The 11,794-nt window shown below is 42.8% G+C and overlaps 1 protein-coding gene across 1 annotated transcript; it reads right to left on the reverse strand.

Moving 5' to 3' along the window:
- Positions 1 to 5,517: 5,517 nt before the first annotated feature.
- LOC129854057 (adhesion G-protein coupled receptor G5-like) lies at positions 5,518 to 9,604 on the reverse strand. The gene is made up of 10 exons (XM_055920683.1): positions 9,518 to 9,604; positions 9,186 to 9,320; positions 8,796 to 8,924; positions 8,595 to 8,649; positions 8,326 to 8,417; positions 7,666 to 7,784; positions 7,128 to 7,408; positions 6,925 to 7,024; positions 6,540 to 6,820; positions 5,518 to 6,430 (listed from the first exon to the last, which is right to left on the reverse strand). The coding sequence occupies exons 1-10, from the start codon at positions 9,563 to 9,565 to the stop codon at positions 6,321 to 6,323; spliced, it is 1,350 nt and encodes a 449-aa protein (XP_055776658.1). The 5' UTR covers positions 9,566 to 9,604; the 3' UTR covers positions 5,518 to 6,320.
- Between the last annotated feature and the right edge of the window lie 2,190 nt (positions 9,605 to 11,794).

Consider the following 11,794-nt stretch of genomic DNA (forward strand, 5'->3'; position numbering starts at 1 on the left):
CACCCTCGAAGAACCCCGGAAGTCCCCGTAAGACTCCTAAACCCCGGAAGACTGCTAAATTTCCGAGTGGATCCGAAGTCACACAAGTCCCCTCGGGAATCATCGGGAACGGGTGACTCGCTTACTCCAGAGCCTATGCAACTGGGCAGAGCTCGATTGTCGCCTCAGGAACGATTATGCAGGCTTAACTCCAACAGTTGCCTGTATTGTGGTGCTACAGGACATTACAAATCCACCTGTCCAGTTAAAGACCAGACTCATCAGTTAGGTACTCTAAAGTTTCTAAAACTGTTTGAATTAAGTCTGTGAGATTAACAGAACTCATATGGCAGGCAAAAACCTGAGAAGTTCCACTACCTGTTTGTATTTTTTCTGGGGGTGCCATATTTTCAACCAAGCTCTTATTCAAAATACAGAGACATATGGATGAGTTTTCACTTCCTACGGCTTCCACTAGTTGTCAGCATTCAATAGAACTAAGTCTGATGACTCTAATGTGAAGGGGGGTCGAAGGAGATAGAATTTAGTATGAGGTGCCATGAGGTGACCATGCATTCAACAGGCGCGTTCACGTGAGAGGCAGCTCTGTTCCATCTCTCAATTGAAGTCAATGTAGTTCTCCGGTTGGAACGTTATTCAAGATGTATGTTAAAAACATCCTAATGATTGATTATGTACTTAGTTTGAAATGTTTCTTCAACCGGTAATATCACTTTTTGAAGTTTTTGTCCGATATAACTGTAACGGTAAAGGCGCAGCGTTGTGAAATGACATGATTTAATAAAGACACGACAAAACAACGAAGACAGAAAACGAACTATACTTGAATTAACTAACAAAATAACAAAACGAATGTGTAGACAGACCTGAATTATACGAACTTACATAAAACACGAAGAACGCACGAACAGGGAAAATAGACTACACAAAAAGAACGATGTACAAACAAACCGAACAGTCCCGTATGGTGCGACAAACACTGACACAGGAGACAACCACCCACAACATCAGAGGAAACGACACACACCTGCCTCTAATTGAGAGCCATATTAGGTACCCATTAACCAACATAGAAACAGAAAACATAGACTGCCCACCCAAACTCACGTCCTGACCAACTAACACATACAAAAACTAACAGAAAACAGGTCAGGAACGTGACAATAACACTGACCAGAATTAGCGTTTGGATATGTAAACCAGACGCGCTAACAAAAGAAGGTATTTGGACATAAATAACGGATTTTTTCAAACTAAACAAACATTTATTGTGGACCTGGGATTCCTGGTGTGCTTTCTGATGTAGATCATCAAAGGTAAGGGAATATTTATCATATATTTTCTTGTTTATGTTGACGCCATCTTTGCGGCTGTGGTGTTTTACTTTTGAGCGCCGTCTCAGATTATAGCATGGGTTTCTTTTTCCGTAAAGTTTTTTTTAAATATGACACAGCGGTTGCATTAAGGAGAGGTATATCTATAATTCCATGTGTATAACTTGTATTATCATCTATATTTATGATGAGTATTTCTGTTGAAACGATGTGGCTATGCAAAGTCTTGATGTTTTTGCAACTAGTGAATCTAGTCGCCTCAATGTAAACTCAGATTTTTTGATATAAATATGAATTTAATCAAACAAAACATGCATGTATTGTGTAACATGAAGTCCTATGAGTGTCATCTGATGAAAATAATCGAAGGTTAGGGATTAATTTAATCTCTATTCTGGTTTTTGTGAAGCTATCTTTAGCTGGAAAAAATGGCTGTGATTATTGTGGTTTTGTGGTGACCTAACATAATCGTTTGTAGTGCTTTCGCTGAAAAGACTATTTGAAATCGGACACTTTGGTGGGATTAACAACAAGATTACCTTTAAAATGATATAAGACACATGAATGTCTGAGGAATTTTAATTATGAAATTTCTGTTTTTTTAATTTGGCGCCCTGCACTTCGACTGGCTGTTGTCATATTGATCCCGTTAACGGGACTTCGGCCATAAGAAGTTTTAAGGCGGCACAGCCTGCCATGGGACATCCTCCTGCGGGCTCTGGTAGAGCCTCGGATTTCTCTGCCGTTCCCACGGAGTACCAGGACTTCCTGGAGGTTTTCATCAAGGCTCGCGCCACCTCCCTTCCTCCGCATCGTCCCTACGATTGCACTATTGACCTCCTCCCGGGCACCAAGACCCCGTGTCCATGTATCATCTACCAGGGGCCTCAATGACATCACGGTTAAGAATCATTACCCTCTACCACTCCTCTCCTCGGCTTTCAGACTTCTCCAGGGGGCAACCATCTTTTCCAAGCTCAACCTTCGGAACGCCTACCACCTAGTTCGGATACACGAAGGAGACGAGTGGAAGACAGCCTTCAACACAGCTAACGGAGGCCCTGGTCAACAATGTGCTCTGTAACACGTTGACTCGGTTTGTGTTTGTTTACCTCGACGACGTCCTTGTTTTCTCCCATTCTGCTCAAGAACATGTCCTCCATGTTCAACAAGTCCTCCAGCACCTCCTGGAGAACCAGTTGTTTGTGAAAGCAGAGAAATGTGAATTCCATCACTCCACTAACTCTTTTCTGGGATACGTCATTGCCGAAGGGAATGTTCAGATGGATCCTGAAAAGGTGCGAGAGCAGTAGTGGATTGGTCACAACCCACATCCAGAGTGCAGCTGCAACGTTTCCTGGGATTTGCTCATTTCTACCGCCGCTTCATTCGGGGCTACATCACCCTGGCTTCTCCCCTCTCTGCACTCACTTCTCCCAAGGTGCCGTTCACATGGTCCTCAGCTGTTTACAGGGTGTTTTTGGACCTTAAGCATCGGTTTACTACAGCCCCCATCCTCATCCATCCGGACCCGTCCCGTCATTTTGTGGTTGAGGCTGACGCTTCTGATGTTGGAATGGGGGCCGTCCTGTCCCAGCTGTCTGCCCAGAATCAAAAGCTGCATCCCTGTGCCTTTCTGTCCCATCCCGCTGAGAGAAACTATGACGTAGGAAATCGGGAACTTCTGGCGGTCAAGATGGCTTTGGAAGAGTGGAGACACTGGTTTCAAGGGGCAGAACATCCATTTTGGTGTGAACGGACCATAAGAATTTAGATTATCTCCACACCGCCAAGCGCCTCAACACTAGGCAGGCCCATTGGGCTCTGTTATTCACTAGTTTCAACTTTACCATCTCCTACCGCCCAGGGTTCAAGAATGTGAAGCCTGACACTCTCTCTCGTCTGTATAGTTCCGCTGCCACACCTTCGGACTCTGAGACCATCCCTGAGACCATCCTCCCTTATGTCTCAGCATTCATCTCTGCATGCACGGTATGTGCTCAGAATAAGACCCTGCGGCAACCTCCGGCTGGCCTCCTTCAACCACTCCCAGTCCAAAGACCAGTCGGAGCGTGCCAATCATTACCTGGAGACTACTCTTCGGTGCCTCATCTCTTCCAACCCCACCACCTGGAGTCGGCAACTCGTGTGGAGGCAGTATGCCCGGGAACACTCTTCCCTGCTCGGCCACTGGGCTTTCGACTGCTCTGTGGGTTATCAGCCCCAGCTCTTCCCTGAGCAAGAAGAGGAGGTCAACACACCCTCGGCCCAGATGTTCATCCGCCACTGTCAGTGTACCTGGAAGAGAGCTCTGTCCACTCTTCTCAAGAGCGTCTCCAGTTATCGTCAAAAAACAGACCACCACCGGACTCCTATTCCCCACTATCATCTCAGGCAGAGGGTATGGCCGTCTACATGGGACCTGCCCCTCCGGGTGGAGTCTCGTAAGCTTTCCCCCATTTTATTGGTCCTTTCCCCATCTCTAAAGTACATACATACAACTCTCCTTCCGTGGCCTCCAATTGCTCTTAAATACAAGTAAAACTAAATGCATGCCCTTCAACCGATCGCTGCCTGCACCTGCCCGCCTGTCCAACATCACTACTCTGGACGGCTCTGACAGAATATGTGGACAACTACAAATACCTAGGTGTCTGGTTAGACTGTAAACTCTCCTTCCAGACTCACATCAAACATCTCCAATCCAAAGTTAAATCTAGAATTGGCTTCCTATTCCACAACAAAGCATCCTTCACTCATGCTGCCAAACATACCCTTGTAAAACTGACCATCCTACCAATCCTCGACTTCGGTGATGTCATTTACAAAATAGCCTCCAATACCCTACTCAATAAATTGGATGCAGTCTATCACAGTGCCATCCGTTTTGTCACCAAAGCCCCATATACTACCCACCACTGCGACCTGTACACTCTCGTTGGCTGGCCCTCGCTTCATACTCATCGCCAAACCCACTGGCTCCAGGTCATCTACAAGACCCTGCTAGGTAAAGTCCCCCCTTATCTCAGCTTGCTGGTCACCATAGCAGCACCCACCTGTAGCACGCGCTCCAGCAGGTATATCTCTCTGGTCACCCCCAAAACCAATTCTTCCTTTGGCCGCCTCCTTCCAGTTCTCTGCTACCAATGACTGGAACGAACTACAAAATCTCTGAAACTGGAAACACTTATCTCCCTCACTATCTTTAAGCACCAGCTGTCAGAGCAGCTCATAGATTACTGCACCTGTACATAGCCCATCTATAATTTAGCCCAAACAACTACCTCTTTCCCTACTGTATTTATTTATTTATTTTTCTCCTTTGCACCCCATTATTTCTATCTCTACTTTGCACATTCTTCCACTGCAAATCAACAATTCCAGTGTTTTACTTGCTATATTGTATTTACTTCGCCACCATGGCCTTTTTTTTTGCCTTCACCTCCCTTATCTCACCTCACTTGCTCACATTGTATATAGACTTATTTTTCTACTGTATTATTGACTGTATGTTTGTTTTACTCCATGTGTAACTCTGTGTTGTTGTATGTGTCGAACTGCTTTGCTTTATCTTGGCCAGGTCGCAATTGAAAATGAGAACGTGTTCTCAACTTGCCTACCTGGTTAAATAAAGGTTAAATAAATAAATAAATAAAATGTCCGTAGCCCCTCTGCTGTTCATCTTCTGTTGACCCATACCCTCCACATACCCTTTTCATGTGTCTAGGATATTTTTTATTTAACCTTTATTTAACTAGGCAAAACAGTTAAGAACTAATTCTTATTTACATTGACGGCCTAGGAACAAGCCATCTTGCCTTGTTCAGGGGCATAATGACAGATTTTTACCTTGTCAGCTCAGGGACTTGATCTAGCAACCTTTAAGTTACTGGCCCAACGCTCTAACCACTAGGCTACCTGCCGCCCCTTTGTTTACCTGCCGCTACCTGCCGCCCCTTAAGCCTTTGTCTCACAGCCCTTTGTCTCCTGTTTCCAATAAATTACATTAAAATAAAGTTCAAAGTGACATTCTATTATGTATCATTAACGTGTTGTGGAAAAGGCTGAATCATAGGTCAGATAGCATTGGTCAATTATTTTTATGAAACAATAAGAAAGCATTAAATTATTCAATTATCTGATTAACACCACAACACCAAACACCATTTTATTCAGTAGATAGGCTGTGTGCTAATGGCTATTTGCTCCATGTGTCACACTTTATGTGTCATATCATAAATGTCATGTTTACACCAGGGGTGAAAGTAAGTTGGTACGGTCTGGTACGGTGTCCCCACAAAATAAAAAGTGAGGGTTTTCTGTACCGGTAAAATACAATATATCACAATAATTGAAATTAAATGTAAAAAAAAACTGTAGGCTATTACACCACTTTTTATTATTACCGCTTGTCAGAGGCATGAACATTTTGCAAATGGACATGAAAACAGGTGGTAAGCCTATGCTCTAAAATGTAATGTAAAAACACTGAAATTATGCCACGGCAGAGATGAGTGGCCGACACCAAGACGCACGCAGACAGCAGTGGACGCATATATTCTGGCCTAAATACAAACGCCAAATGTCCTGACACTTTTTGGTGTTTTGTGTAACAGCTGCCTCTTTCCATTCACCATTGTTTGGGGGCTGGAAATATGTTGTGAGTGGATAAACGTGCTCGGGTAGCCTAGTAAAGGAGCCCTTGTTTGACAAGCTGATGATAACATCATGACTGGTTTTGTTTATGCCATAATAAAAGGTCATACATTTTAAAAGTTACATGTCAAATCTTTACCACTAGGCCCAGAGAAATGCTATTGAATTAATAGGGATTTTATATGCAATTCTATATTTTGGCCCACACATTTATTTTCGGTATAAGAGAGGTCTGTACCAGGAAGAAATGAATTATACTTTCCCCCCTGTTTTATACTCAGGACTTGGTCTGCAAACACTATTAAAAGGTATGCTGGAAGTCCCACAGGATCAGTGGAAGTTTGTCTCCATCATCTTTTGACTGGAAGAGTCTTTCACAGAGGAGTGCTCTGGGCGGCCCTTACGTGAAAGGGCAAGAAACCACAGGAACAAGAAGACACCTGTAGTAGGAATAATTTTGGAGGGATTGAAAAGCAACAAATCACTCAGATTTAAATCAGTCAATCATATATCTTTCCTTAGAGAGGTTGTGTGTGATAGGATACTGACCCTGGAAGCAGTTGAATATACTGAAGAGGTACAGTCCAGGGAGAGAAAGGGGGCCGTAGGTGCAGAATGCCAACCCCCATGGTACTCCTAGCACACAGCTTAGCCCCAGGACCGTGGCCCAGTCCTTCCACATCCTACCCTTCTCTCTCTGCCCCCACAGCTTCACCACCACCACACCTAGAATGGCTGTGTTGAAGAGGAAGACCAGGCCCAGGTATCCACTCACTGTGATGTAGCTGACCACCACCCCAGAGCTGTCTGTAGCACTGCTTATCCAACATCTGCAGTTAGACAAGAGTCCATTTGAACCTTTGCTTGTTTTCATGGCTACGTATATATTTAAATATTAGCTTCCTATGACAAAATACTGTGAATTGAACCTCACATGTCTGTTGATGAGCCATTATTGGCCCCCGTCACGTAGAAGCTATGTATGCCGTAGACTCCTGAGAAACAACAGGCCATCACAGTTGCAGTGGGTATGCCTGGAATCAAGGACTGCATTTAGACTATACATTGTATGGTGTAGACTATCGCTCAACTGTCAAAGAAAAAAAAAAGACTTATGAGTGGAACTTGTGATCTCACCCCATCCAACCAGGCTCAGTTTGAGCAGGTATTTCCTGACATAGATGTTGAAGACGCGGACTAACAGCATGTAGAGATGGAAGCCTTCAATGGCCAACCAGGTGAAGGTGGACAGGAGAGCCCAGTGCAGTATCAACCCAAAGGCCAGACAGACATGTCCCTCAGCCCCATCAGCCTTATGCCACACCCACCACTCACTCAAGAGGTAGGAGAGGTGCAGAAACAGGAGCGCTCCTGTCAGCTGCACATGAATAGATATTGACTGTTCAAAATGCCTCTTCCTATGGGGACAGAAAACAAGAGGCTCAGGCCCACAGAGATGTTTATATAATGTATACCATTTATTCTCTATTTCTGTGATCAGGCCTTTGTCTGTGTACAGATTACAGGGCTGAAGTGAGGTCTCTTGCTTACCTCTCCTTTGAATTTTATCGCTCGATATTTTTGACACATACATTTGTGAATGTGTACTATTGTGTAGCTGCATTGGGAATGGTTTACCTACTCTGTTTATTTTCAATGAAGAGAGAATACTTACCTAAGACAAGTGTACATGACAAGGGTTACTGTGGTGAAAACCACAGAGAATGATGAACCAATGTAGGAGATGTAGCCGAGGTTGGCGGCATTCACAGGGTCTAACGACAACTGTGAGTTCTGTCAGTGAGAAAATAGGATAAGGAATCAAGAGTATGTTACCAGCTCGGACTTACCATACACAACAAAATTATGTAATTATTAAAGTGATAGTTAACGTTTTAGCATTGGCGGTACACATCCAATGCAAGTTAATGGTACCTATTAGCATGTTTTAGCATGTCCAAATTATCCTAAAGTATCTAGAATTGATTGTGTAGCGCAATTAAGTTACTTGTAGATGATTTGGACATGATGCGCAAAATATGCTAATATCTGTATCGTTGCCTTGCATTAGATTTGTGCCAAAACATTAGCATTTGGTAACAATGGCCAGGTAAACAAACCAAAGCATGGATTTCTGTGATACCTTGTCGATTTACTGCTTATAGAGTAAGGAAACCAACATGACATTTTGTCATTTCAGTGAACTATCCCTTTAAAGTGAGCGTTTTGAAGACTTCTATATCAGTCTTTGCATGTATTACACAGTTGTGATTTGTATAGAGTTATTCAAATAACTGAAGTAAGGACATATATAACAACTGTAGCACGTATTTACCACGAGCACTGCAAAGAAGCTGAGATGGTTACAGCTGCACACAAACTCTCCGTGAATGAGAGCGGTAATACAACCCTCTGAGCTCCAGTCCCCTGCAGACAGAAAAGCCACAAAGGTCACAGACACACGTATAGCGAAGGTAGAGTAGTTCAACACCCAGCCACACACACATACAAGCACCCACAAATGCCCACACACACAGGAAAAGAACATAGTAATCCACAGCAGCGGTTCAACCACTAAAAGACGAGTCAAGACATAGCCCCCACCTTCGCCATTCTTATTTTCCGAGTCCTTCCAGAAAACACAAGTCCCTCTCTCAGTCTGAAAGAAAGACAATGTAAAACACACACACTGTTCATTGAAGTATAGACTAGACTAACATTTGTCTCAGAGATACAGTAGGTGCACAGTCACAGTCTTATTCCGCCAGTGAGTGTCGAAAGTTCAAGTGGACTCCATTCACCCACCACATTTGTGTTTCTGAAGGCGATTCTGACAGGCTGGTCAAGGTCCCTCACACCGTGGTCCCCCACCCTCACAGCCAGCACAGACTGCCCCAGGACTTCCCCTGATCTAGAGCCTCGAACTGGACCAAGCTGATGGTAACATTGGAGGGAAGTGCAACAGAAAGCAGCAGCAGAGGAGCAGACGTCATTCAGAGAGGTCTTATGTGCCTTTCACTTTCATAAAATCCTTCCTCAATAAATGACTTCATGATACTAAATAAAATATTCATTGTTTTACTGTAGTGCTAAATTGTATACCGGATATGGCAGCAGTGACACTATTTTGTCCATTTCCATTGGTTGGTTTCAGCTATAACTAAGAATAGTCTACTGTTTGAGTCAGTTACCAACCTTGAATAGAGAGCTGTTGAGTACAGCCATTGTAATGTGCACACAGCCCGTGCTATTAGAGTCGTTCCTCTTGCTTCTCTGGAGGGCATGTGCAGGAATGTGCACTCTGTGTCCAGAATTCGTTCTTTCTTCTGCCTATGGTGGAATTAATGGACATAACAGTTTTAAGTGCAACACATCCATCGGAAATACTAAAAATTGCAATATGCAACAGTAAAAAAAAAAAAAAAAAAAGAGATTAGGCTATGTCTGAAGTCTTTGTTGCTGCACCCCGGTATATATGGCTGAACCAGAAGGTTGTGAGATCAACAGCAATGAATTCATGATCTCACCTTATTGGATGAGTTGACAGACCATCTGTAGAAGTTTGGGATGGGCATTCTGGCCCTTGGAATGCATATTGTAATTCTATGCTCATAGCACCTACCAAAAACACAAAGCATCTTACATGATTTGAACCCTTGACTTATATTCAACTTAATCAATGTGATGAATGGATATCAAATGGTTATCAAATCCCATATAGCTCAGTTGGTAGCGCATGGGGCTTGCAACGTCAGGATTGTGGGTTTGTTTCCCAGAGGGGACAAGTATGTAAAAGTACAAATATGTATCCACTCACTACTATAAGGTGCTCTGGATGAGAGTGCTAAATGACTAAAATGTCAACTTAATGGACATTCCCATATGGACTAGCTAGATGTTTAACTGTGTAGTTAAAAGGATAAACAGGTACTGGCTATTTGTAATATCCGTGGCACGTTTAAATCCCATTTCAATAGGGGATAAGGATTTTTATTGGAGTACCTGGTCCATACCACTTCTTGGTTAAGACAATCTTGGAGAGCATCTTTACAGTTTGGAAGATTGTCTGGAAACGTTATTGACAAGGTTAGCCATGATATCACTCTGAAAACGACAAAAAATCCATACAAGGTACCAATGCTTCATCTCAAGACAAACACATTCAAAACAACCAGATGAAAAACTACTGTAGGCACTAAAGCCAATGATGGTGACAAAAACTCAGTGGGGACCACGTCAATCCGGGGTGGCAAACCCTGGTCCTCGAGAGCCGCAGTGAGTGCAAGCTTTTTTTCAGCCCTGTTGAGACACACCTGGTTGAACTAATCGTGTATATCTTTTAACTGACCTTGATTAGGTATCTTATTTGAAAATGACAGCTCTCCAGGCCAGGGTTGGCCACCCCAGATATACAATTAACTGGTTCACCCCTTTTCACTGATGTCCATGTTTGTTCAAAAATGTTTACATAACCTTGACCTAGGCTCATCCACACGTGCCCTCCATTTCAACACTTGCTCAACACATAGAAACAAACAGGAGCTTACCATTGGTTCTCAGGGTTGCAGGGATGCAAATAAATATGAGAATTAAATAACTGGTCTTCATCACTCTCTCCCTCTTTCAGTCTGTGACCTCTGATGGGTTAATGGTCTGTCTTGTTAGTGGATCTTTGCTCGTGTGCTGTTGTTTCCTGGTTTCATATCATTACTATAGTTAGAGAGAGGGGTTGGACATATTTGTTTGTGTGTACTGTAGGTTATGGCATTACAAAACTGGGCGAATACAAGTAGGCTATTGTGAACACAGCATGTAATGAATGCAACACTTATATTAGTGACTGATTCAATTTATTAGACAATAGAAATAAAAAACATACTGCTCAGAAGACGCCTCCACATACATTTTTTTTAAAAAGCATAAAGAATAACACAATAAAGCTTGAAAGCTTATGTCCTTTGTAGTCCTTTGGGTGGGGGAGGGGGGTGGCGGGGGGTTAATGTCAGGTAGATCAATATAATCAAAGCATTTCAGTGAGAATCAATTCTCAGCATCTCTAAGACTCATTCTGCCACTCACCAGAAAATTCCTAGAAAAGGGGATGTCTCTGTTTCACAATCATAAGGAAATGGTCAATCGTGCACGCATTTGAGAGACCTACTCCTCCCAGTGAGACACTTTCTGCAGAAGTGATATTAGTTAGAAAACATTAGCAGATTGAAACACACTTTCCAGAGTTGAGTTAGAAAATCAAGTGATAGATTGCGAAACCAATAATGATGAGGCGGTGTGAAAATGTTTACCACATCAGAGTGGTTTGTCTCAATGTGTTGAGAATATGTGGGCTTTATCCCCAAAATTGTGAAAAACCTAGGTCACAGTTTACGTCTTGTTGCACTATGCCAACAAGATCTCACAAACTCACTTTGATGGTACATGGACTTTCTTCGTGTAACACAGTATAGTAACTCATTTGAAACAGAATATTGACAGTATATATATATTTTTTAATATGTGTGCCCTATCAGTACACTTGAAAATCTCATTTCATTCTGCTTTACCACAGCAACCATAGAGAAACATCATAGTATGCAGGAAACTAAATCCTTTGGTGTGTATCTGACTAATTACGCAACAGTCAGTTCAGCAACTTGAGATCGGATATTTAATGAAGGTTGATAATCATAAACAACGTACACTTCAAGTAAAATTATTTCCTCAAAGCACTTTCCCAATAAATACATTGGAATGATACAGAAGAAAATGCATGTCACGATGGTATAAATGGATTCGGGAAACAGGCG

This window comes from Salvelinus fontinalis, chromosome 4, assembly GCF_029448725.1.
Source record: "Salvelinus fontinalis isolate EN_2023a chromosome 4, ASM2944872v1, whole genome shotgun sequence".
Taxonomy (NCBI): Eukaryota; Metazoa; Chordata; class Actinopteri; order Salmoniformes; family Salmonidae; genus Salvelinus; species Salvelinus fontinalis.